The 27596-nt window shown below is 45.1% G+C and overlaps 1 protein-coding gene and 1 non-coding gene across 2 annotated transcripts in view; both read left to right on the forward strand.

The window, feature by feature from the left end:
- URB1 (URB1 ribosome biogenesis homolog) overlaps positions 1-27596 on the forward strand; it is a 94593-nt gene that overhangs the window by 20156 nt on the left and 46841 nt on the right. The window contains exons 4-15 of the mRNA XM_053564749.1: positions 560-711; positions 2157-2289; positions 7973-8069; positions 10863-10948; positions 12628-12753; positions 13659-13783; positions 18883-19078; positions 20626-20763; positions 22986-23159; positions 23895-24024; positions 24665-24781; positions 25921-26033. Coding sequence (XP_053420724.1) covers positions 560-711; positions 2157-2289; positions 7973-8069; positions 10863-10948; positions 12628-12753; positions 13659-13783; positions 18883-19078; positions 20626-20763; positions 22986-23159; positions 23895-24024; positions 24665-24781; positions 25921-26033 — 1587 coding nt within the window. The remainder of the gene's footprint in view (positions 1-559; positions 712-2156; positions 2290-7972; positions 8070-10862; positions 10949-12627; positions 12754-13658; positions 13784-18882; positions 19079-20625; positions 20764-22985; positions 23160-23894; positions 24025-24664; positions 24782-25920; positions 26034-27596) is intronic.
- LOC128568278 (small nucleolar RNA SNORA42/SNORA80 family) lies at positions 9141-9271 on the forward strand. Its single transcript, XR_008375092.1, has one exon. It is a non-coding gene; the product is annotated as a small nucleolar RNA SNORA42/SNORA80 family (small nucleolar RNA).

A 27596-nucleotide genomic window follows, 5' to 3' on the forward strand; every position in this document is an offset into this window, starting at 1 on the left:
CTTTGAAAGTATATTGGTGGAAACTGCTAGCTTCCTATTAACATTTTGGTGAGTACTATCAGAAGGAAGGATCATAGATTCTTAATCAATGTACTTGGTTTCACAGTTAAAAACTTTGTGACACAGACTCAGAACACATTGAATTGATTGTTGTCTTTTGGTTCCAAAGAGTTTAAAAATTTGGGATGTTTTTGAACCTTTTGAAATCTCAGGGTTCTTGGTATAGGCTGTAGATCTGAGTATCCCCAACACAGTAAGGGGTGGTTATTAAGAGAATTTTCTCCTTTCATTTCATTTTGTATAATTGTAAACAAGCTGTTTTCTATCTCACTAGACTGTGGAAGCAAGGCCAGTCCAGGGCCTGGGTCCTGGCTGGTCAGCCTGCCAAGCTGTCACCTTCCTGCCTCTGTCCCCTTTGGGTCAGGATCTGCCAAGGGTTAATACTGCCCGTTGAAGGTTTTAATCCTGAGAGTCACTGTGGCTAAGTCAAGAGCAGCATGTGTGAATAGGAGGGAGAGAAATGAAGTGTGGCCTGAGCATTTCAATTCCATCTTTGCAGATGCTATTGATATTTCAAGTTTTCGAAGCCATATTGTTGAGGACAGCAAGTGATCTTTCCCATTTTCATGTTGTGGGAACCAACATTGTGAAAAAGCTGATGAACAACCACATGAAGCTTATCTGTGAGGCCCTGTATGCCTCGGGGTATAGGTGAGTCGCCTGCCTTTGTGTGGCAGAGGATGAGCCTTGGGTTTGGTCTGCTTGGCTCTCCTTCAGCACACATGATCTTTACCTTTGCTTGCAGAGGAGAACTGAGCTGTTTCTGAAGTGGTCATGACGGTGTCTCTGCCCCTCCTTCCTCTGTGGACTGACTCCCCTCCTACCCATTGTTCCTCTTGCTCTGCCCCAGGAACACACCTTTCCAGTGCTGGTTTGTTCTACCTTGATGGCTGAGAGACAGCCGGATAGTCATGGCTATCTTTCTGTCCTCAGGCCTTTGCAGAAGTGTCACCCAGTGGGGCCTCCTTTGGCCATCCTGTGTCTAATAGCATTCTCACTATCCTTTTTTGTTCCTTAAGCCTGCTTTATTTTTCTCCATAGAGACAAATAACTATTTGTGCAACTGTACTGTTTTTTTTTTTATTTTATTTTTTTTTTGTAGAGACAGAGTCTCACTTTATGGCCCTCGGTAGAGTGCCATGGCATCACACAGCTCACAGCAACCTCCAACTCCTGGGCTTAAGCGATTCTCTTGCCTCAGCCTCCCAAGCAGCTGGGACTACAGGCGCCTGCCACAACGCCCAGCTATTTTTTGGTTGCAGTTCGGCCGGGGCCGGGTTTGAACCCGCCACCCTCGGTATATGGGGCCGGCGCCTTACCAACTGAGCCACAGGCGCCGCCCTGCAACTGTACTGTTGATATCATGTTCTTTAATACATCCATCTGTTGACTGTCTCCCTGCACTAGACTGCAAGATGCATGCAGGCAGGGGCCTTGCCTGTGCTATCAAATGCCACTTCCCAGTGCCTAGAGCAGGGCCTCCTGTGCAGCAGGTGCTCAGCCAGCCACAGGTTTTGGGTACCTGCAGAATGGAAAGGCAGCTGAGAGCTCTCTTTTGGAGATGTCTCTGTGAAGAAGCCTTCCTCTGTTTCTCACAAACACAGGGACTGAGGTATAGTCTAAGCCACATAATTTCTTACTCAACAGAAATTTCCGTCGCCTTTGGATCTTTTATTTTGTATTCTTGATCCTATTTAGTCTTAATTTTTAGGTTTTTTTTTTTGAGACAGAGTCTCACTTTGTCACCCTTGGTAGAGTGCTGTGGCGTCACAGCTCACAGCAACCTCAAACTCTTGGGTTTAAGCGATTCTCTTGTCTCAGCGTCCCAGGTGGCTGGGACTTGTAGTGGCACCCACCACAATACCCGGCTATTTTTTTCTGGTTGCAGTTGTTATTGTTGTTTAGCTAAAAATTCAAAGAATTTTTATTTATTTATTTTTTTTGAAGTTTTTGGGTTTTTTATTTTTTAATAAACCACGTCTTCTTTTTTCTGGTTTGGAGATAGCAAATTATACAACCACATGTGCAGTTGGCTTTGCGACTTTGTGGCTTTGTTCTTCTATCCTTGACTGTCTGATTTCCTCATCCCTATGCAGGTTGGCTCGAGCCTGCCTGAATCTGATGGCTGCCATGGTGACTCAGGGTCCTGAAGCTGCTAGGGATGTCTGCAGCCATTTTGATTTGAATAAAAAGACCTTGTATGCCCTGGCGACCAAGAGAGATTCAAAGGTGAGGAAGCCTGAGTGTCTTCTACCTCCCCGTGTCTCTCTGCCTTTGGTCCCCACATACACAAAGAGAGAGGTATCTGTGGAGAGGACACGGCGTGTCTGTGACGAGGGCAGGCCTCACTCCTGGCTGGTGATGGGGCCCCCACCCAGCGGAGCTTGAACAATGGGGACATCTGAGGAAGTTCCTGGTGGGAGTGGGCTCAGGGTCAGGGGCACAGCGCCTTTCTGGCTGTGAGGGTCACTTAGCTCGTAAGCCTCTTCTCTGCAGAGTAAGCGAAGTGTCCTTCTTGTGCCTCCTGGCTGTGAAGCTCATAGTGAGTCCCAGCCCTCTGTTCTGCTTCTGTCCACTTTGGAGAAAACCCTCGGAGCTCTAAGCCAGTGACATCCTCAGAGAGGGCTTTTATGGCTCATTATTTAATAAGTGACTTGTGCCTCCCAGTTATAATCTTATAATGGGTGGGGGCTGGATTGTGCCACAGAGAATGGTTGGTTTTCAGGAATGATGTGAAAGAAAAATTCTGTGGTGGTTCTGGAAGTTTCACTTGGGTTTGGAAAGGTTCTTGGGGAGAAAGCACAGTTTGCTACAGCTGGAGAGAGGGCTCCCATCGCACATGTCAGCTATAGCTTGTCAGATCAGCCTCGCTCTTGGCGCTTGGTGCTGGGAACAGTGCTGGCCAGGGTCTCACCCCATCTTCCTGAGCATGGACAACAGCTGGACAGTTAGCAGCTCCCATTAGAATAATTCACTTCTCTGTGACTGCATGCCACCTTGTTCTCTCAGTATTCCAGAGAATTAGGAATTTCTACATTGCCAGGAAATAGATTGAAGAGTTAATAAGAACACCAGGGAACTGTTACGGCTCTATGAGATTGGCCTGGTGTTGAGAGTTTTACTGGAATTATGAATAAGATAAACTCTGAGGAAAAAATTCCAGGTCTTAGTGTCTCCTAGATATAAGATGTCAACAGATTCCGTTCAATGAGTAATGGCTGCTGATATTTAAGTGCATTTCTCATGAAAAGACTGTGTGTTTTCAGCATCTGTAGCTCAGTGGGTAGGGTGCCAGCCACATACACCAAAGCCGGCGGGTTCAAACCTGGCCCAGGCTAGCTAAAGTAACAATGATAACTGCAAAAGTCAAAAAAAGGCCCTGCGCCTGTGGTTCAAGTGGCTAAGGCGCCAGCCACATACACCTGAGCTGGCGAGTTCGAATCCAGCCCGGGCCCGCCAAACACAGCTGCAACCAAAAAATAGCCGGGCGTTGTGGCAGGCTCCTGTAGTCCCAGCTACTTGGGAGGCAGAGGCAGGAGAATCGCTTGAGTCCAGGAGTTAGAGGTTGCTGTGAGCTGTGATGCCATGGCACTCTACCCAGGGTGACAGCTTGAGGCTCTGTCTCAAAAAAAAAAAAAAAAAAAATGTGTGTGCTTTGTAGCAGCCCATATAGCCTATGGCTAGGAGGAGTGAGAGTTATAAGAAATACCCGTATAGCTCAATAATGGAACACCTTGGTGAAAAGGGCATGGAGAGGGATTTAGCTCTCCTAACAAGCATGAGAGCTCGTGAGATGAGAGCAGTGGTGAATTGGCAGTCTCTACACCTGTGGTGTTGAGAGGCACGAGATCAGCCTTATATTAGGCTGGAGGAGAAGGCAGTCGGGAGCATGCGCATTCTGTCACGTACACACTTTCTCTGAGTCTATCTCCTCTCTTGCCTGGAGAACGCCAGCATGGCATCTCTCTGCTGAAGATTACCAAGCTCTACTAAAGACTAAGATCCATCTATTCTAAGACTGCTTTACTCTCTCTAAGACTCTCTCTCTCCTGCTAAAGTAGATAGCCCTCAGGCACCTAAGAAAAATTGTTCCTGAGCAATTCTGGACGCGGACTGCTGTAGCTTAGCGGTCTGCGTCCGGAATCTAGTTAAGCCAGGCCCGAGACCTGGCCAATCCTGGGCCCTGACAGTGCTATTTTTACACTAAGGCAATACCCTGGCTCTTTGGTCTTACCTGGCAGTAAGCCTGGCAGAAACTGCATCAGATGCCCTCCCACTTCTTATCTCGGTCTCTCTTGATCTCAGCCCTCCCGGCCTTCTAAGATAGACTTAGGTACCTAGGCCAGACACTATAGGAAAGCCCACCTAAGCCGTCACTTCCTGAACCCCAACTGTAGGGCTTGTGTACCAGCTGCTTAGTCTCAGTTTTCAGGGCAAGTTGTTTGACATCTCCAGGATCTGCAAAATGGGAGTTATTGTCAAGTTGAAAGTGTTTTTACTTTCTTTTGTGTCATCTTCTGTATTAAGTGTCTTAAAATCATACAAATGGGGGTAGTTTGTGGGGTGGTTTGTTTTCATATGTCCCTAGACCCCGTCCCCCATTTGTTTGTGACTGTTAAATATATATTGTAGGAAATGGAGTCTTGAAATTAAGGTTTTTTTTTTGTTTTTGGCCGGGGCTGGGTTTGAACCCGCCACCTCCGGCATATTGGACCAGCACCTTACTCCTTTGAGCCACAGGTTAATGTAGGAAATATCAGGGACATTCAAAAATAAAGAGCTGAGCACAAGGTTCCCCATGTACCTGCCATCCGGCATCAGCCACTATCCCCCAGTCTCTCAGTTTGTTTGGAGGGGACCTCTGTTATGGCAAGTCTCAAATGTGAATCATGATTCAGCATAAATGCTTCAGCAGGTCCTCTAGCAGAAAAAGACCTTTTGAAGAACAAAATCACAGTTCATGATTGCAGTTAACACCATTAATAATTTCTCAATATCATCTATTACCCAGTTTGGTCTCAGGTTTTTCCTGACTGTCTCAGAAATGTTTTTTGTACTTCATGGTTCGGACCAGACAAAGTCCACATTTGCATTTGGTTGATAATGTTTCTTAAATCTCTTTGAATCTTTGAGTTTTCTGCCCCATACTATCCCCTTGCCCCTTTTTAATGCCCTTTAGTTGTTGAAGATAATAGGCAGTGAATTTTTTTTAATGGGTGTATTTTAGCTTTTTGGAGGAAATTATTAAAGCCTCATGAAGAAAGGATATATTTCTCCAGCTAAAGAAAGCATTTTTAAAATCCTAAAAGAGCAGTTTTACCAAATATGTTTTGGTCTACTTTAGACAGTGTTTTGCAGAATAAGTCCTGAAGAGTGCAGGACGTTTTCTTCCTAGGATAATAGACCTGTGTGGTCAGAGCCTAGGAATGAAGAGCAGGCTTGTGGCCCTTTTCAGGAGAAGTAGGCTGTCTTGATGGCGTGTGCTGGAGATGGAGGGTACAGGCCCAGGTGGCTGAGCAGGAGCCATGACAGCGGCAAGCCTAGGATGGGCAGGTGCTCTGTCCTGGGGAGTCTCACCTAGTTCCTCCACATGTTAAAAAACTGAAATTAGGGGTTATCTGGGTATATAAGATGGGAGTTAGAAGGTGATAACTCAAACTCTTTTCATTTAGCAGTTCATTGATAAAGTGACCCATGAGAAGATCTGGTCCATTCTGCTGTGTAGAGGCAGGATAGAAAGATCTAGAATGGCAGATCACTGGAATCAGCGTTGCAAGGCCCTGACTCCCAATACTGCTAACTTCAGCAGTCCCAGTGTCCCTTCTCCCCCAAAAGTAGAACCTTCCTACTAGCAGGGAATTAATTTTGCTAGGCAAGTTTAGGTATTTTACCAGGATTCATTTGAAACACAAGGCATATATAAACTGAGATAAAAAATTATCTGCTTGAGCCGGGCGTTGTGGCGGGCGCCTGTAGTCCCAGCTGCTCGGGAGGCTGAGGCAAGAGAATCACATAAGCCCAAGAGCTGGAGGTTGCTGTGAGCCGTATGACGCCACGGCACTCTACTAAGGGCGGTAAAGTGAGACTCTGTCTCTACAAAAAAAAAAAAAAATTATCTGCTTGGGTTAGGTGACATGTTTATTTGAACCATGAGGTATCTAGATGTCCTTGGAGCAGTAGTTAGTTTAAACTTCCCAAGGACAGGGACCGTATCTTAGTTGTCTTTCCAGGGTCCTCTCTTAGCCTGAGATGATGGTGTCTTGAGTACAGTGGATGCTTTATAAACATTGACTTAGTCACTGAAGGCACTGGCATGTTGCTGGCACTCGAGGGAAGTGTGGCTCATTCTCAACACTGGTTATCATTGTGCCCAAACTCCTGTGTGAAGAAGCACACAGATAAGTCCCCAGAGTAGAGAGAATAGTTTAAAGTTCTCAGCATATTCGGAATAAACCCACATTGGTCTAATAAGGTCTTGCTGAGATGATATGTAACATGGACAGAGACTCAATAAAAACAGGTGTGTGAGGCTGTGGTCCAGGTGTTAGAGGCCATGGGTTGGATATCCTTCCTTTTGTCCAGGAGAAGCATACACCCAACAAAATTCAAAATGGAATTAAGTAAATACTTGCACAGAGATCTACCTGGTGCCGTGGTCCTTGCACCCTGAGAAAAAGTGAAATGAAGTGTCATGGGAGCCATGAGAAAAAGAACTTTTCTGTGGTGAAATATAAAGCAGTATGTTGTCCAGTTACTTATTATCTCCACCCTAGTACTTCCTTTCTTAGTACCTGTGTGACCTCAAGTAAGTTTTTAAAGACTCAGTTTTCTCACCTGTAAAATGAGTGCAGGGTAAACATCTCTATTTCGGGTTGTTGTGAGGAGTTAGAACTAACAGATGTGCAGTATTTCACGTGGTTCCTGACACATACTAAGTGCTTAATAAATACCACTGCCATTGTCATCATCACTGTCACTACTGGTACCACCTCTGCTGCCACTACTAAGTGGACAGAACTCTCTAGAAGACATAGAATATTCCTTAATCTTTCCAGGCAGTCAGGTTAATAATTTGTGTGACATTAAGATATTTCTTGGCTGCTCATTAAGGTACCTTTGGAGTAACTGAAATAGGGAAGGTTTCTGGTTTAAGCAGTGGAGAATTTAAGCACATGTGCTAGTTCTAGAACAGCTGATGAGAGAGACCTGCATGACCACAGCCTTGGTTCTTTAGATGTAAAACAGGAGTTGATGAGACACATCCTTGTCTCATCCACACTGGGTAGGAAATTGATGGTGGCCCTGTTATTTCCTTGGAGGTACTAGCTGCTGTCATGGCCTTGGGCCCTCCCTCAGGGCACCTGCTGCCCTAAGCCTTGTCTGATGCATGTGGGACAGTGAGGGCTCCAACCCTGGGAAGGCCTCGTAGGTTTGTGCTTTGGTTTCTGGTATGAGCTAGTAACTTCCTTATAATGTCTAATGAAAACCAGACATGACCACGTCGGTGTCTAATCAAAAGCAGCACCAGTCCTTGCATTATCTCTGGGTTTTCAAAAACAGATTTATTTTCTTCAGCAAGCAGAAGGACATGGATGTTGAATGGCTGAGAATCTTGCTCTATGCCAAGTGGCCTGTAATCTAAAGAAGTGTTGTATTACAGTTGGGGGAGGGGACACGACTATTTTTTTACCCATACTTTTGTATTGCAAATAGGGATTGAAAGAGAAGGTCAAGTGGAGAAGACTGAGGGGGAAGAGCAAAGATAGACCTTTTGCTTTCCATAAAGAGTGAGCACGGATTTCAGACTTGCATCCCCTGATGACTGGGGACAAGACAGGGGGCTGGTGGCATTAATATGTAAGTGCTCTACGTGGATTACACAGGTGACATGTGGGTCTCCTCTGTCCTCCAGGGAGTGCATGATGTTCGGCTGGCCTACATTCAGTTTGCCCTTTCCTTTTTAATTGCTGGTGATGACAGCACTATAGTGCAGGTGCTGGAACTGAAAGGTAGGTGTGCCTTTTTGTCCTTAGGAAAATTCACTTGTGATTGTTTTTAAAAACCCACTGCAAACCATTTCTTCCAGGTTAGCAGAAGTCTGCAGCCTTTACAGCTGCTGTGTACACTGGGATGAAGGGTGTGTGTGTGTGTGTGTGTGTGTGTGTGTGGCGGGATGTCAGTGGTGTTTTGATATTGCTGGTGGGAGGACAGCCGTGTTCCTGTTACGCCACCTTCAGTGCTGAGCGATGCTGCAACAGGACCATCGCATACCTCAGAGAGGCAAACTCAAGTAAGCAGAGGAGGCTGCGTGGCTCCAGAACGTGCACAGATTCATAACCATGGCTACCAGGCAAAGGGATTGCATTTTAAATAAAGTTTAATTACTTTGGTAGTTCAGCCCTGTGTTGCCAGAGTATCAGTTGCAGGCCTTCAGAGAATTCTAGCCAAGCTGTTCCCCCAGAGTGAGGCTGGGCATCCTTTAATCTGTTAGGGCCACTTGGGTTTTATCAAGAGTCAGTGAGACAATAAATGACGGTACCTGGCTTAGCATGAGACAGTTACTGAGATTCCCCAGGTAATGCCATCTGGAGATGAGGAGCGGTCCTGCATCCTGGCGGGAACTCGGAGAGTTGTTAGAGGAGGAATGTCGGGTGCTGTGGTCTAGCATGGTCAGGTCTCCACCTTTCTTACCCCTTCCCCAGAGTGGGAGACCTGCACTCCCTCCAGAACATGACTGCTGGGGCCATTTAAGGTTGGTGTCGGCTTGATCTGTGGGTGAGGGGGGTCTTCGCTGCTGTGGTAGAGCAATGTGGGAACAGGGGTGCATTGTCTCTGCCTGATGCGGTAGGCAGGTTTTGTTGTTTTTTTCCTGCTTGTCAGCAGGAACTAGACTCAGGATGTCTTGCTACCAGGGCTAATGGTTTCTTTAAAATTCCCCTGGGTCATCTCAGCCATCTGGCCTTTTATTCAAGGACAGTGGGTACTAGCCATTTACACTGTTGAAGGACGCAGAGTGTACTGCAGCATGATGTTTCTGCTGGGCAGTTTGGCCGTGTACATCAAAGGTTTAAGATGCCTACGCATGGGTTTGATTTCTGACAGGCCTGTACCTCTGGGCCTGTCATAGTGTCCCATGCCAGAGCAAACTGGCCCCAAACCATTGCCAGGCCTCTACCCATAGGCTGCTGGCACTGAAGTGGGTCGTACAGTGGAAAAAGATGAGGAAAAAAATAAAATTTGGGCATTGTGGCTCAGGCCTGTAATTCTAGCACTCTGGGAGGCCAAGGTGGGAGGATCAATTAAGGTTAGGAGTTCAAGACTAGCCTGAGCAAGAGCCAGACCACATTCTACAAAAAAATAGAAAAAAAGAAAAACTAGCTGGGCATAGTGGCGAGTTCCTATAGTCCCAGCTACTTAGGAGGCTGAGGCAGGAGGATCACTTGAGCCCAGCAGTTTGAGGTTGCTGGGAGCTAAAAAAATAAATAAGAAAAGATAAAATAAAAAAAAAATAAGAGAGAGAAAGAAATAAAGGAGAAAGAATAAAAAACTTTTAAGATGCTTGATTTATCAATTCCATGTCTAATCATTTTTCTTAAGGAAATAACTAAGGATGTGAGTGAACGTTTTTGGGAATTTTGTTTTTCATGATAGCTGAAAATTGGACTCCTCTTAACTGTCTACTAGGAAGAGATTGAGCAAACGCGGCATAGGATGGCATGCAGCTGTTAAAGATGATGTACGACATCACAGGTTTTTAACGATACATGAATGGGTGAAAAATCAGTTATAAAACTGTAAAATTTGATCCCGTTTTACTGACAGTTCAGTAGGACAGTAGGAATATGTAAGAAGGCCCGACAGTTAACTGAGTGGAGTTAACCTCTACGGAGTGGAGTTATTAATGATTTTTAGTTTTATTCTTTTGGTTTATCTGGTATTTTCTGATTTTTCTTTGTAAGGAATTTGCTTGTGTAGAAGTTATGTGTGCTATAAGCACGAACGCAGCAGTAGAATTATAATTGCCTTGATGCTACTCTCTGTACCAGCGTATTAGTTATGATCCAGTGTCAAGCTTTGGTGGCTATTCCCCTGGGGATCCAAAAATGTGAAGAAAAAGCAAGCAAACAAAGTCACACAAAAGTCTACCACCAGCCAATAATATGACCATACCTGTGAGCAAGTGTAAGCAAGAAATTCTATTAGTTTATTATCATAGTACGCATTCCCTTGCAACAGTATTTACTTATTGTGAAAAACAGAGAAAGTAAAACAGAACTAAAAAGTACCAAACATCTTTAAAAGTTCTGTCATTGGGCACCTTTAGGTACCCTTTTTTGCCCCTGAGACAGAGTCTCACTCTGTTGCCCAGGCTACAGTGCTAAGTCATTAGCCTCACTCACAGCAACCTCAAACTCCTGAGCTCAAGTGACTCTCCTGCTCAGCCTCCCAACTAGCTAGGACTACAGGCACCGGCCACAATGCCCAGCTAATTTTTCTATTTTAAGTAGAGACAGGGTCTCACACTTGTTCAGGCTGGTTTTGAACTCCTGAGCTCAAGTGATCCTTCTGCCTTGGTCTCCCAGAGTGCTAGGATTACAGGCTTGAGCCACTATGCCTGGTTACCTTCAAATACTCTTGATTTCTTGTGTCCTACTGCAAATTGGTATAGTTAAAAAAGAAAAAGAAGTTTTAAAAAAGGCAAATGGAGTTGTTTGCTGTACCATTTACATAGTAATGTTCTCTCGTCTGTTCTCATTTTCAAAAAACTTTTGTATTTAATGCTTTAAAACTTTTACTTTCAGAATTTATTCCTTGCATCTTTAGCTCAGGCATAAAGGAGGACAGGATTTCTACTGTCAATATTTTGTTATCCACACTGGAAACAAAGGTACGTGCTTGGTGATTGTCTTTCTGTCATCTGCTTTTTGCTTGTGAATGAAGAAATAATCTAGTGCTTTGTGGGATGTTAGAGCTGCCGAGTGTTATGTAGGTTGTTATAGAGGTTGAGTGGAGAACTGTTTCTTTCTTTCTTTCTTTTTTTAGACAGAGTCTCAAGCGGTCACCCTGGGTAGAGTGCCATGTCATAGCTCACAGAAACCTCCAACCTGGGCTCAAGCGATCCTCTTGCCTCAGTTTTTTTCTTTTCTTTTCTTTTTTTTTTTTTTTTAGTAGAGATGGGTGGTCTCGATTTTGCTCAGGCTGGTCTCGAACTCCTGAGCTCAAGCAATCCACCTACCTTGACCTCCCAGAGTGCTAGGATTACAGGCATGAGCCATTGCACCCAGCTTAAGTGTTGCTTAAGCTGAAATTTGTTCTTGGTGATGAGCAAATCCTGGACTAGAAGGCTAAATAAAGAGTAAAGAGAGCAGCCCCTGGTGTTCAGGCCTCTATTACCGTTGCAGGAAAGCTACTGGTCAATATTTCACAGTAACTCGGTGTAGTAAGTGTGAGCTGTAGTTACGAATAACACTTAACTTACACATCTAGTAGAATATTATTTTGTGTCATGTTCCATATTCTGCCTCTTAGAAAAATGTTACAGAAATTTAAACACTTGCTAAAAGGATCACTTACTACAGAAGCCCCTTAAATGATCAATTAGAAAAACTGACCCTCTCAACCTGAAAAGTTGTGAAAAGCTCAGATACACATGGCTGATAAACACAAAAACACTTTTCTTTCTTAGTATTAAAAACACTGATTCTCACCTGGGAGTGATTATACTTTCCCTGGGACATTCAGCAAAGTCTGAAGACATTTTTGACTGGTTGTCACAACCAGGTTCTAGTGGGTAGAGACCAGAGACGCTGCTAAACATTCTGCCACACACGGGACGGTCCCACCACGTTTGCCAACACAGCCGAGGTTGAGAAACTTTAAAGTAATGCAAGTAATGATGTACAGGTTTTTTCACGTAGAAAAACAGCATTGAATTTTAAAACAATGATATTCAGTGCTAGCAAAGATGCTTTGAATCAGATGCTTTCCTCGAAGAACTGTTAACAGCCCCCTTGGAAGATAGTGTTTCTGGTAGTATACATCACAGGTCTTAAATATGTTCGTGGACCCTGAGGCAGGGTTATTCTGAACTGGGGGTAGTTTTAGGTGGAACTGAGTATTTGTGCCACAATTCCATTTATAAGAATGCATGCCAGGTTCATAGTCAGATGCAGTGAAGACTTTGTACAGGATGCCAATCATGAGTGTATGGAGAAGAGCTAGAGTTTGGAAACAACGTAATTGTAAATACCATGGGAGTGGTTAAATAAATTGTGGTCCACTCATAGGATAGAGTAGTATTTAGTCGTCCAAAATGATGTTCTAAAGCAAATTTTATTGATGAGGGGGAAAGTGCATGCTTCATAAATAGAAGCAGGCCCCAAATCACATATAAGTATAATCCCAGGCAAAAAAAGTCAACCAATACGTTGAATACATGAATATTGTATGTTGTGTGTGTAGGGGGGGAGGGTTGGAGGATAGTGCTGAAAAGAAATATAATGAAAAACCAACATTATTTGAAAATATTTGAATTCTTTGAGCTTCATTTGTTGTATTATTTTTCAGGTGGTTCACAATAAAACTATCACAAAAACCCAGAAGGTGCGTTTCTTTACTGGACAGTTATTGAACCACATAGCGTCTCTCTACAGCTGGAATGGGATTGCTGATGTAAACCCAGAAAACGGCAAGGTGCGCTCACTTTGGGGTCTCGGGTGACCTCATCATGGGGACACACTCCTCAGAGAAACCCGTTGTTGCTTTGGTTGAACATCATCTTCGTGTTCCCCGCAGGGCTGGCCGGTCTCTGGGGCTCGTCCAGGCTCTCTCTTTCTCCTCTTACCTTTCTTCTCGTTTTCCTTCCCTTCTTTCCTATCCAGCTTCTGGAGTTTTAAGGTTTATTCCTTTTACTTCACACCCCTGTGTCTAGAACAGCAGTTCTCAACGAGACAGGAACTGTATTAAAGGGCCGCGCATTTTGAAGGTTGAGAACCAGTGGTCTAGAATCGTCACCTCCTGGCATGTGTGACTCATTTTGTAGCAGTTAACTCAAGTGCTAAATTAAAACAGTTGCTCTCACATTGATCCAGTGCCAAAGTGCATTTTAATTTTCCTCAGGGTGTTTCTGAACATGGACTTGGCCAAAGTAGTGAAGGCTCAGACTTCCTGTTAACTTTATAATAATGTACCTCTCGAGAGCCTACTGTTTTACTTCCTTTTATCTTGGAGATTTGCCCACGTCCTCTTGTCTTAAACATGTTTTTGTATGCGCTATTATTGGGAAGCCTCAGGGGCTTCATAAAAACACTCCCAAATGTGGAATTTTATTCAAAAGAGCATGAGAAATTAAGTCATTTTTAAGCTTTTAAAAATACAGGTTTAAACTTGCTCCCCTTACGCGTATTCTTTCATCTTGATCAACGTATCTGTTTGGGGGGTGGTATTTTGTTTATTTTATGGAATGATACCAAGTACTTAATTTAAAATGTTTTCTAAGTTGTTGTTAGGCAGGTGACACTGTCCGGTTTTCACTCTGTAGCTGTTACGAAAGTTTATGAGCTTGGAATTTTCACTGACTTTTTAAAAAATCCCCATAGGGTTCTACTGAAGATGCAGGGAAAACCATGGTGAGGGAGCTCGTTCACAACTTCCTGATGGATCTTTGCTGTTCGCTCAAACATGGAATTAATTTTTATGATGCATCTTTTGGTACCTTTGGCAGGTAAAGAGTAACACTCTTTTGAACCCCAGGGTGTGTGTTCTTCAGAAGTCATTGCATGCATTGATTGTCTAGTCGAAGTTGGTTAAATAATGACATTGTGGCAGGTTAGAACTAGAACTGTGGGTATTATCTCACTCATTTTAGGGATGAACAGTTGGAGACCCAGAGAGCTTTTAATCATGCATGCCCTCAGTGCAGAGGTCTCAGAGTAAACATTTATTTATTTATTTATTTATTTATTTTTTATTTGGGGGGGATAGAGTCTTAAGCTGTCACTCTCGGGAGAGTGCCACGGTGGCATAGCTCACAGCAACCTCCAACGCTAGGTCTCAAGCAATCGTCTTGCCTCAGTTTTTCTGTTTTTAGCTGGTCTGGAACTCATGAACTCAAGCAATCCACCTGCCTCGGCCTCGCAGAATGTTAGGATTACAAGCGTGAGCTACTGCACCCGGCCTAGCCATTTATTTAGACATAGATAATGGGATATTTCATCCTCAGAGGTACTGTAAGTGTTTTCCTAAAGATAGTGATATCATCTGGATCTAAGAAAGTGTTCATTATTCACTGCATCAGCCTTCTTCTGACACGGTCGTTTTGGCAGTCCTGAGGTAGCAACCACTGTTATCCTAATTTTGCCAGGGAGGAAAGTGCTCACTGGGAGGTCAAGACTCTTCTGAGGTGAGAGGCGTAGCTTGTGTTTGAACCCAGAGAATCCAGTTCCAAAACCAGTACTGATAACTAAACAGTCCTCCTCACTGACAGGCTGCTGCTGAGTTAAGGTTCAGAATTGTGTTTTTACATTTTGTTTCATAATGTACAGTTATGATAACATTTCATCAGAAAGGAGACAAAGTCCACATCTAACAGCACTGTTCATATTCTTTGCAACTTTCTCTTTGTTGCCATGTGACTATAATATGTGTATGATACAGATCGTGTTTGTCCACTTTAATTATTCCAAAGAACACCCAAGACTGGGTGATACATAAAGAAAAGAGGTGTTTTTGGCTTATGGTTCTCCAGGCTGTACTAGGAACATGGCTCGAGCATCTGCTTCTGGTGAGGGGTTCAGGGAGCTTCCTGTCAGGGGGAGAGGTAAAGGTTACCAGAGATGTCACATGGCAGGAGAGGTGGGAAGGTGCCAGGCTCTCTAAACCAGCTGTCCCAGGAACTGTAGAGCCAGAGCTCCATCATTACTGAGGGGAGGGCACCAGGCCATTCATGAGGGCTCTGCTGCCATGGACCCACACACCTCCCACTAGGCCTCACCTCTAACCGTGGGTCAGATTTTTTTTTTTTTACAAATACAGTAGAAGCTGGATGGTTTACTGCCTCCCTACGCTGACCACCTCCTTAAGTTGACCTGATTTTCATGTAAATGCACAGAACAGTAATCTAGTTCCTTATGTTGACCAATTCATTACAGTTGGGTGGCCAACTTACAGAGGTTCTACTGTATAGGTTCTTTTTTATTTTTTATTTTCGATAGCTTACGGGGGTATAAATGTTTTTCATACATGGATGAATTATATAGTGGTAAATTCAGGGCTTTTAGGGTACCCATCACACCAATAATATACACTGTACCTGGTAAGTAATTTTTTGATCCTTCACCCTTCTCCCACCCTCGCCCCTTCTGAGTCTCCAAAGTCCATTGTTCTCCTCTTTGTGGCTACATTTACCCCTTGGTCAGCTCCCACTTATACACGAGCACATTCAATATTTGTTTTTCAGTTTGGGGATCAAATTTCAACATGAGATTTAGAGAGTCCAAACATCCAAACCATAGAACAGATTCACATAACTAACGAAAATGGTAGAGGCCCAGACGTGCAGTGACACCTGTGTCAGGGTGACAGATAGGAATCCCTTCACTCAAAAAAAAAAAATTGTAAAAAAAATAATAATAAAATAAATAACCAAATGGGCTAATGTTCATCAACCTGTTTTTTGGGTCATTGTGAATTATTTATTTTTCACCCCTTGAATGCATAGCATTTTATGATAAGGATTTAGGCAATTTGATTTGCTTCTAGTTTTAAACAGTTGGGAAATGACTGACTCTTTCAGATGGGACAACATGGTGGGAATTTTCCTGGTCAGTTATTACTTTGGACTTATTTGATGTGGGGGTTATGATTTAACTTGCCACATTTCTTTTATTTCCTTTTTTCTCTGATCAGTAACAACTAGCTTGTTTTCCTGCTGAAATGTAACAGCAGACTTTTATAGTCTAATACAATATACTACAATATCATGCTTAAAACACATGCGTTTTCTTTCTTTTTTAAAGCATTTTTTCTCTTCCATAACTGGACCCATGAAATAGATGGTCATTTAATGACAATATCGAATCAACTTGTGGGTGGGGGTCTATTTGGAGTAAGCTGTGGGTTTTTTTTTTTTTTTTGAGACAGAGTCTCAAGCTGTCACCCTGGGTAGAGTGCTGTGGCATCACAGCTCACAGCAACCTCAAACTCTTGGGCTTAAGCAATTCTTTTGCTTCAGCCTCCCAAGTAGCTGAGCCTACAGGTGTCCACCACAGCACCCAGCTATTTTTTTTGTTGCAGTTGTCGTTGTTTTAGCTGGCTGGGCCTGGGTTTGAACCCACCACCCTCAGTGTATGTGGCTGGCGCCCTGCCAGCTGAACTATGGGTGCCACCCTAAGCTGTGGTTTATGTGAATCTTGAAGCCATGGACAAAAGACATATGTTTGTGCTTAGGGGAGAGGAAAGAGCTTTGTTGGTGAGCAGCAATGGAAGGTTTAAGAAAATTGAAGTGCTGATTCCCTGACGGTCATGTGGCTCCTTCGATAATTTCATTCAGGTCCCTGGAATGTCACCTTCAGGGAGGCCTTCCCAGCCCTTTCTGAAATAGCCCCTCCACTGCCACTGTCCTTTTGCTTAGGCTTCTGTCTCTATTTGCTGACTTGCTTATTTGCTTGTTTATTACCTGATTGGTGAGAAGTGGTCAGAACAGACTGGCCTGTTTTGGACGCCATCCCTAGGACTGCATGGCACAGAGTAGGTATTCGTTGAAAGCAAGGTAGTCCAGTGTAGGGCAAGGATCGGCAAACTTTTTCTTTAAAGGACCAGATAATATTTTAGGCTAGGTGGGATTTGTAGTCTTTATTGTGACTACTCAGTTGTGCCATTCTAGCATGGAAGTAGCCACAGACATAAACAAATGGGTGCCACTGTGTTCCAGTAAAACTTCATTTACAAAGATAGGTAATAGGCCCTAGTTAGCTGACCCCTGGGTTAGAGGTTAAGAGAGTGGATTCTGGAGCCAGACAGCTGGGCTTCAATGCTAGCTTAGCTCTGAGACCTTGAGCAGGTTACGTATCCTCTGCCTCTGTTACTGTGTTTGTAAAATGGAAATAAAATTAAGTGCCTGCCTTAGAGAGGGGACGTGTGATAACTGCCCTAGTAGTGTTTGGTGTGAATCACACACTACATAAATTTCAGTGCTATCCATTTCATTACATTGTTGCTAATTAAAATAATGTATGTGTGTATAGTATTTTTAGCATTTATTATAGATTCAATTTTTTGTTCGTTTGACAATACAAACTATATTTTCATGAAATTCATGTTAGTAAGGGATATTTTTCTAATCAAAATTATACTCAGAAATTTAGTTCTGTTTTTTTTTTGAAACAGAGTCTCATGTCACCCTTGGTAGAGTGCTCCGTGGCATCACAGCTCACAGCCAACCTCACACTCTCGGGCTTAAGCCATCCTCTTCTCTCAGCCTCTGAAGTAGTTGAGTCTACAGGCATCCGCCACAACACCTGGCCATTTTTTTGTTGTAGTTGTCATTGTTGTTTAGCAGACCAGGGCTGAGTTCGAACCCGCCAGCCCCAGGGTATGTGGCCGGTGTGCTAACCAGTGAGCTATGGGTGCTGAGCCAAAAATTTAGTTTTTTTAAAAAAATTTTATTATACTTAAAGCTGTCATACAGCCTCACAGTTTCACTCATTTTATGAGGAGAAGTATAAAATGATGACCCTAGAAACCATCAACATGGCATATACATTAGGCAGATTCTGAGGTTTTTCAGGATATTATGACTTCCAGGTCCTGCAGACTGAGAAAGGCTTCAGGGCAGGTACAGCCTAGCGCCCTAAGTTGTGGCTCCCTTATGGAAAGTTTACTGTCTGGGGGTTGTCCTGCTTCCTACTTTTATCACCATCTCATACTTCTTAAGACTGTGTGCCCACTTTGGGGACAAGTTTTAAATATTTTCCTACAATAGATTTTTTTACCCATCCTAATAGCTTCTTTTCAGCTGCTAAGTGAAGGCATGGGAAACAAGCTAGAAAAAGATGGCAGAAGACCTGAGCAAAGCCCTTGTACCATTTTGTCAAATTTTGGAAATAATTTGGTGGCATTCTGGACCACATGGCAATTCAAGAGCACTTACATTAGAAAAAAAAAAAACACTTCATTTTTTTAAGAGAAGAATGCCTATTCTGTATTTTTTATACTCACAGACACCTACATATTTACATAATTCTTTTTTGTGTGTTTGGAGGAAAGAGATCAGTAAAATGGAATTTTTCTTTGCACTAGCCTCGAGGCAGACTGGTAGATGTCTGGGGTGGCAGAGAGAATTTTTTTTTTTTTTTTTTGAGACAGAGCCTTAAGCTGTCACTCTGGGTAGAGTGCAGTGACATCACAGCTCACAGCAACCTCTAACTCCTGGGCTCAAGCGATTCTCCTGCCTCCGCCTCCCAAGCAGCTGGGACTACAGGCGCCCATCACAACGCCTGGCTGTTTTTTGGTTGCAGCCATCATGGTTGTTTGGCAGGCCCGGGCTGGATTCGAACCCGCCAGCTCAGGTGTATGTGCAGCCTTCGCCGAGAATGGTTTTTTCCCTCCTCTTTAGAAGTCCGTTGCACTTGAGGGAGGGAAGAAGGAAAGGAGACTTTTTCAGGCACTTGGTAGAGGCCTGAAAGGAAAGCCCTGGGGTGGAGAGCTGTAGTCTCACAGGACAGGAAAACGTCCCACTTTACGCCAGGGGGGAGATGAACCCACTGTGGAATCACAGCGGTGAATGTTCCCTCTGACCTGCCCTCTTGTGTCTTTCTCTAACAGGGGAGGAAACCTGACGCTCTTACACTTCTTGTTGGGCTTGAAAACTGCAGCAGATGATGAGCTGGTGGCCGAGCTTGTGGTGAACATCCTTAAAGTGTGCCCGGACTTACTGAACAAGTATTTTAAGGAAGTAACATTTTCTTTTCTCCCACGGGAAAAGTCTACCTGGTTAAATAATATCAAACTTCTAAATAAGGTAAAAGTCATGATATTTATAACTTTATTTGCTATGTAGAGGGCAGAGCTTAAAGAGTTGGGGGGCTGGCAGCCATTCTCATCTGATAAACTATTCCACTGAAGACTTTTCAGGGATAAAAAGGGGATATTTTTAGACAGTGTAAACTTGCTGCCCTTATCCTCGCTAACATTGCGTTTCACTGAGCTGAATTGTGAGGTTCATTCCTTTGAATCTGTTGAGCCATTTTATCTTATTCATTGAGATTTTTGCTTAGATCAGAATCATATTACATCTCAGCATAGTTAGGCTAGAGTTAGTGAAATGTGTGAATTACAGTTTTTAAAGCTTATTTCAAGTACTTAGAACAATTGGAAATAAGCTGGGAAGCATTAACTTCCTTCGATGGAGGATGTCAGCATGCCCCCCTGCTACTCGCAGAGGCACCTGCTGTCAGTACTTTGGCAGGAATGTGTGGTTGGTTAAGCTTTCTCTCTCTGTGATTTATGGCCTGCCTAATGGTTAAATGCCTGGGACTATTTTCTTGTGCTTCACCCTGGGCCTGGCCATGGAGGAAATTTACCCATTGCCCAGGTGGCGGCTGTGTTTACTTGCTATCTGTGAACAAGCTTTTATTCTTGTGTTCTCTAACTTCTACTTGAGTGCCTATAAGTGCAGTCCCCATGTGTTTCTTGGGATGAGAAGGTCTGCATTCTGGCCCTCATTTGGTGCAGACAGCCCTATGAACACCCACATTTGCAGCTGCTCTGGTGCTTCTCCCTGGTACAGGGGAGGGGTGAGCATGGGTCCTTTGTGGGCCTGAGTTTGAACACTAGATTGGGTGCTTATGAGCTCTGTGGCCCTAGGGAAATTACCTACATCGTTGGGGTCCAGATTTGTCATCTATAAACAAATCTTTTTTTTTTTTGGAGACGGTCTCACTTAGTTGCCCTCAGTAGAGTGCTGTGGCGTCATAGCTCATAGCAACCTCAAACTCTTGGGCTCAAGTGATTCTCTTGTCTCAGCCTCCCAAGTAGCTGGGACTCTAGGCGCCCACCACAATGCCTGGCTCTTGCTCAGGTTGGTCTTGAACGTGTGAGCTCAGGCAATCCACCCACCTCGGCCTCCCAGAGTGCTAGGATTACAGGCATGAGCCACTGTGCCCAGCCCTCTTATTTTTAATATAACATGTTTCTATCCCAGAGAGTTGTCAAGAAGCTTTAACAAGGTGGCTATGTAGGTTCCCACCACTGTGGCAGTAGCCGATAAGTAATGCCATTGCCAGTTCTGCTGGTGATGTATTTACCATCAGAGGTTTCCAGAGACTCTTCAGACTCTAGGCCAGTCTCTGCTTTAAAGGTCACTTTTTGCTAATGGTCTTGTGATCTGACTTTAACAAGTGGATTTGGGGGTTGATCTTCTGGACCCTGTCCGTTGTGGTAAGCCTTGGGCCTTTACCACTATGATTATTTGATTGGAATAGCTTTGCTGGTGGGTGCCCACCAATTAGCCTCAGGTTTGAAACTTAACTTCCAATACCAATTGAATCTCCTTTCTCCTTTTCCTAGATCTATGAGGCCCAGCCAGAGATTTCCCGGGCCTTTCAGACCAGAGAGTTTATCCCCTTGCCTCGGCTCCTGGCAATGGTGATGGTGACCACTGTGCCCCTGGTGTGCAATAAGATCATGTTCACCCAAGCATTAAATGTAAGACTGTGTTGTTGCCCACTTCCAGAACTTTCTCCTGCTCACCCCTCTGGGTGTGCTGCTATTGTTCTGCCAGTGCTGGCCTGGATGTGTTTGGTGTTTGTGAGTTAGCCTTGGAGGCTTCCAGGACGGAGGCTTTAGTTTGAAATAGCCTGTGAGTGGTAGGTCCACTCCACTGGGCCACGGCCCTTGGAGCATGCCTTCTGGGGGTGTGACAGACTTCACATCCTCAGCCCTGTTCCACCACACAGTGGGGACCCCTGGGTCTCTCCTGGCTTCTCTAGTCCCGCCTGAGGGTAGAAGGGTGTCAGAAGTAGAGGAAAGAAAGTTCTTGGACAGTTTGGGCTAAGTAATTAAAAAGAAATCTCGTTATGTTAAAATTTCTAAACAAGTAAGGCTAAAATTTTCCTAGTGAATCCTTTCCTTTGTAGTTTAAATGAATGGTGTTAAGCTGTCTGGGCAACATTTACTTTGAGGACCAGCTGTTTTTAGTCATATTTGGAGGATGTATTCATGGAAAAAATAGATACTTAAATTTCACATCATTGTTTATTACAAAGGTCCCGAGGTCCCTTCAGAAGCCACATTGTGAGAGGCTCATGTTTCTTTCATACAGCATCATGGGCTTAGAGTTGCTGGGTCCTAGGCCCTACCAGCCCTTCCTCAAGCCCAGGTGGGTGTGAGGCCAGGGGTTTGGAGGCGCATCTCCATTCTCCCAGGCAGGCTGGGTTGTTGTGTGACCTCCGTGGGAACAAGGTCAGCCACAGTGTGTCGCCCAGGCATGAGTTGCCCCAGTGGTGATGGGCGCAGTCCCTATAACATGATGCAGACTCCTGAGCTGATCGTGTGGTAGGATAGACCATTTTTTGATCCCCATCTGGGGTCTATGCTGAGCGTGGGCAGCAAGGTGAGGAGTAGAGAGAAGGAAGCCTATATGGGACTAGGCAAAAAGTCTTGAGTTCTGTTTGCCAAATCACCACAGGAAAAATTAAGACCCAGTTGGCTTGCTCAACTATTTTAATTAAGGTGGGAGACATGGTTTCCCAGGGGGCTTTCAGGAGAATCCAGTTGAAAGGAATATGTCAGAGGTACCTTTTCCTGGGCTATGTTGGCGTTCTCCTCCTAGTGCTCCTGGCAGTCGGAGAGAGAAAGGCTGTCCCCTTGCCTTTCCCAGGGTTGTCCAGGGTGGAGGGGTTGTGTCCCAAAGGGGTGTTTCATCCCCTGATGGAGTGGCAACAGTGAGATAGGACACGCCTTCCTCTCCTCCTGCTGGCTGCTGCCGCCCTGTGCGTGGCAGAGCCACCCAGCCACAGCCTGGCGGTCCCTCCACGAGTGCCTTTCCAGGAGCCAAGTGAGACCTAGTGATGCGAGGGCATCTAGGGACTGGGCTTATGAGGCTTTTTTCTTTTATTCCTCAATGGTATTATCCTTAAAACATTCAAATGGTTGGATTTTAGAATCAGAAAGAAAAGCTTTAGCTTATGTTAGAAACAAAATATGCTGCTGGGCCAGTAACACTGTGACTACACAGGGCCTGAGCTCTCCTCTTCTTGGTGATAGCACAGGTTCTTAACACATTAACTGCCATGTAAGTTGTATTTAGCTCCTGCTAGTTTTGAGCCCAGGGCCTCGTGAAGCACATATAACTCACACGTCTCTACCTTGGGAGCGTGTAATAAAACACCGTGGCCCCGGGGGAAATATTTTTTTTCTAGTGTGGCAGTCAGCATGTCAAACCTGATGAGACCCTGCAGTGAGTGACCTTCCTGGCTGTCATTCTGAACAAAAGTAGAGATGTCAGAGGCATGTGGTGTGTGTTGCTTGCTTCCTGAGTCTGGAGGTGGTTTTTCATACTTGTTCCTCCTCCTGTCATTAATGCTTTTGAAGAGTAGGAGGTGGGTTGTGGTGCGATCTTGCCACTGTTAATGGAGAACATCGTGTTAGCTCAGTGGTTTACAAATGAGGCTTACTGAAAAGCAGACAATAAGAACAAAACCTTTCTTGGAGTCTACCTTTAGAGGCCAGATTCCCAGCAACTGCTGTGGTCAGACCCAGAGGGTCCTCAGCTTACCTCTTCCTGGTGTAGAAACCATCTGTCTCATGTGGCTTTCCCAAGGAGTGACCCAAGAAAAGACAAGAGGCAGCTAAACCCAGGTCTCGGGAAGTCTGTGTCCATCCGTGTATTCTAGACACATTTGTGGATTTAATTTTTTTTTCTGCAGTTGGACAGCAAATCAGTGAAGCACACGGCTTTATCCCTTATTTCTGTCATTTTGAAGAGAGCATTAAAAACAATTGAGCACTGCCTGAATAAAGAGGCATGGCAAGAATCGGGCGTGTACACAGCTGTGATGATGGAAGAATTTGTGCAGCTTTTCAGGGAGGCCTTGAGCAAGGTAGGCCCCAGCCCAGGTTTGAGCTTTCCTTATGGACCCTGCTGGTAAGGACCCCAGCTAGGAAAGGCCGTCTGGGGAGCACGGAGGGTGAGCGCTGCAGGGTGGGCCAGGCGAGCAGGCAGCGTTGTAGGGCTGGCTGAGAAAGCTCCCTACTCCTGATTGCAGGAGTGGTGCCACACCGAAAGCACAGGCCGAGGGTCCTCGTGCAGCCTAAGAGTTTAGATGATGTATGTGTTTTGCCCCAAGAACAGGGCATGGGGTTCTGAGTCCAGCAGGGACCTTGGGTCTCATCTCAGCAGGGTCCATGGCTGTGCCCACTGACTGTACTGCAGCCACTGTAGGAGGGTTCGGTGGCAGACTCTGAAATAAGGAAGACCAGTCTCCTCTGAGAGCCCCAGTCTCACTGGGCAAGTTCCCCGAGCCTCTCTGGAGAAGCCATTTCTTTGTTCACAGTGTCTTGCTCAGATGAAGGAGTCTGAAGGGGTTTGTTTTAATTATTAGCACTTGTTCATCCACCGCATCCTTATGGTGTCCAGTTCTAGAAATTATACTACAGAGCAGAGGGACGTCCGTCCTCACCCCGCCCTCCTGTGTGCTGCTCCCTCACGCACAGTCACACTCACTCTCGAGCACGCTCACGGAGACTTGCACCCCTCTGCTGCGTGTTAATATCTGCAGTTCATTTGTTTTCCTTCTTCGTGAATATGACTGACTTTTTGCTTCTTTTTCTTTTAGATTTTGCCAGACCTGAACACTATTGTGTGGGTCTGGCAGTCCCTGAAAAAGCAAGAAACCAAGCAGGATGATGAGAAAGGGAAGAAAAAGGGTGGCAAGCCCCAAGCTACCCATGTGGTTCCCCAGTGCGGTAAGGGCTTGGGAGGCTGGTGGCTCTGCTGTTAGTCTGAGACAGAGCTGACACTGGCAGCCTAGGACAGCTCCTATCTGGGGGGTCCAGGGGCAGTTCTCTGGCTATGAATGCATCTGCGTTCTTTTTTGCTTAGGGAGAAGAATTAGAATGGGATTGTAGATTGAATCTCAATGTCTACTGGTCCTTGCTGTCTAAGCATTGTGTCTCTCTAAAGGCTTGCACGTTGGGCACAGTATGTGCTAGCCTTTCAGTGGGCAGGGCTCACTTGCTCTACAGGTAGAAGTGAGCTACGTGGTCCCACTTACAATAAAATGTCTTGACTTGGGCCTTGTTGACCGGTGGGCTTTGTATTTATATCTGTGGGCCCTACTGTGGACACCTATTCACGGTCACAGCAGTGAAATGGGGTTTAAACTCAGGACCTGTGAGGAGTCATGGCATTTTCTTTATAGCATTGACTCCTTAAGTCCAGCTACTGGGCGGTCTCCCTGCAGCCTTGGATTCCAGTGCGCAGTTGGCTGTGATGTGATGCAGTTTCACACCTGTCGCGCTGCTCACCTATTGCTAATTGAGGACAGTGATAGGTTCTTGAATTTCCTGATTCAAGTTGTTTTGTTGTTTGTTTGTTTTGGTATAGATGATACGGAAACCATTCTTTTGAAAGCCATTCTGCTCCAGGTCATATGTCTCTACCAGAAGGTGGTCCCCCACTTGGTCATGCAGTACAACTTTGACTTCAGCAAGCTCCTAAAAGGTGGGTTCAAGGGATTGCAAAGAACTGCCACTGTTTCTGCCATGGAGGAAGTTCCGGTAAATCAGAGCAGATTCCCTGGAGCTGAGGCTCAGGAAGGCTGGTGGGCATTTTGCTGGTGTGTGCGATCCACCAGCCTGATCCATTTTCTGTGGACCAGTATTCTTTTACACAGCCGGTCTTCCATAAAAAGGTGGCCCTGATGCTTTCATAAGCATCAGCTGAACACCGAGTAGCAGTGAGAATGCAGAAGCAGCCAGCCTGAGTGCCAGGTGACCTGCATCAGGTTGTGTGACGTTAACTCTAAAGGGAGCAGGGGTACAGTGTGTGTAGCAGAAAGAGAGCCCTGCAGAAGGGACATCCTTCTCATGCAGAGAGACTTTTGACCCCAGTGAGGTATGTTCAAACCTATGAAGTAACATTATACTTGCCTGGTCATGTTTCCTTAGTGGTAAAATTTTTCTAATAAAATCAACCTTATGTTGAGCCTATGGAAATAGAAAGACTTGCAAAAATATTTTTAGAATCTATATGAGCTGTTGAAATCCTTTTCAAAAGCTGTGATTAGTGCTTGAACCATTTGAAGGTGAGAAGTTCCCTCTTTGCCATGGAAATGTGAAATTGACTAGAATGTGGCCATATAACATGTAGTAGCTGTGTATTTCCCAAGCAATAGAGAAACCCAGAAACCAGGCTAGAGGATGAGGACCCAGCCAGGCTGGGCTGGCTGCAGTCTCTGTCCACAGAATGCTCACTGCTGGGGAGCACGGCCTGTGTCTTGCATGAGGGGTAGCATTGACATGAGCTTGCAGTGGAGGGGAGCATAGTGGGCGCAGTGATTCAGGTGTGTGGGTCAGCGTGGGTTGAGTAGCAGGGAAGGGCTTCTTTGGGCAAGTGGAATTCAGGCTTTTTGTTGAAGGATTTGGATAGACAGGGCAGGGGTACAGGTCAGGAGAGGTGTGCCTGAGCTGAGCCCACGTGAGGGTGAGCACAAGACACAGGGAGTAGAACCCCCCATCCTCCCTTTTTCTTTTCAGTGTGGAGCTGTGGAGTTCCTTATCTGGCCCTTCTGGCCAGGGCCCCCGCTGCTGGGCACTTGGGTCTGTGTGGCTGTTTCTTAGTTCTCCTCTTTCTACCTGTAGGTGTTATCTCTGAGCAGGGGCTTCGAGAGGAGGTGCCGCCCATTCTGCAGCACCATATGCTGAAGGTGGCCCTGGAACTGCCGGCCAGCAAATTTTTGTGGTTAAAGGCACAGGTAGGAAGCAGAAATATCCAGGTTTCTGCCCTTAGCAGATGCACTAGGCCTGTTTCCTTGAATTTCTAACTGGATCAGAACTGGACAGAGTTGGGCACACAATGGGAGAGGTTAATAGTTCCCAGGTTTTTATCTTGACTGTTCTACATTTTTCTCATCATTTGAAAACCTTTTTAGAACAAAGAGAACAGATATTCCTTCCCCTTTGTCCTCATCCTGGAATAGTCTACGAGAGATGTGGGAATAGATAACCAAGTCAGGAGACGGTGGAGGCTGGTGGAAGATTCAGAAAACACTGCTCGAGTGTCTTCCTGTGTCTTTAACAATGTCTGTTAGGACTTTTCAGAGATCATAATGTCGAATTATAAAGGGAAGCTCAGGATGCAACAGATAACTCACCTGTGTATTTAAACCCAGGATGCTGTATAACTGAGCATCGTCTAAGTGTTAATCTAAGCTGGTTGTTTTTTTTTTTTTTTAATGACTTAGATCTTATAGGAGCCGATGGTATGGAGATGTATTGTTGGTACTTTTTTTCTTTTTTAAGAGACAGAGTCTCACTTTGTCGCCCTTGGTAGAGTGCTGTGGCGTCACAGCTTATAGCAACCTCCAGCTCTTAGGCTTAGGCGATTCTCTTGCCTCAGCCTCCCGAGTAGCTGGGACTACAGCTATTGTTGGCACTTTTACATGCGATGTTTCCAGAAAAGTTTGAGAATGCTGTGGCTCTGGGATCTGTTTTCCCCTTGGCCTTCTGTCTGAGCTCCACTGCACTGTAGTCAAGGGTGATTCTTACTGAGAACTGAGTGTCCACCAAAGACACCAGTGCTTTACATGGCCTCTAGGTTCACCTCGCTCAAAGACAAGGCACCTGAGCATGGCGTGTGGTAACCTTCTACAAGTTTCCAGCTGGGAGTGGTGGGTCCAGGGTGGGATCTGGGCAGCTTGCACTCTTCACACCAAGGGTGCGGTCACTGCCACCGACCCTAGAGAGGTGACAGGCTAGTCTTCCTGTGGATTGGTTTCTTCTCCAGCTGAACTGGACCAATGGGATCCTTAATGATTTAATTGGAAAGTGAGCAGAGGCCTCTTTTTTTCTTTTTTTTTTAGGGACAGAGTCTCACTTAGTCACCCTCGGTAGAGTACCATGGCATCACAGCTCACAGCAATCTCCAGCTCTTGGGCTTAGGCGAGTCTCTTGCTTCAGCCTCCCGAGTAGCTGGGACAACAGGCGCCTGCCACAATGCCCAGCTATTTTTATGTTGCAGTTTGGCTGGGGCTGGGTTTGAACCTGCCACCCTCGGTATATGGGGCTGGCGCCCTACTCACTGAGCCACAGGCGCCGCCTGAGCAGAGGCCTCTTAATTTGAAACAACTGGCACTAGAATACTAATTTATGTTCTTTCCTGTCCACCTTATTCTTTTAAGATCAATCTGCTGGCTTGTCCTAATTTAACTCTGGCACTTCACTAAGTTTAGGGTCATCCTTGCCAAAAGGCTGCAGTGAAACACAGACTTGATGGAGTTTGGGTGAGGGATCTGGAGCTCTGTGTGCTTCTCTAAGAC

The sequence above is a fragment of the Nycticebus coucang genome, chromosome 16, assembly GCF_027406575.1.
Source record: "Nycticebus coucang isolate mNycCou1 chromosome 16, mNycCou1.pri, whole genome shotgun sequence".
Classification (NCBI taxonomy): Eukaryota; Metazoa; Chordata; class Mammalia; order Primates; family Lorisidae; genus Nycticebus; species Nycticebus coucang.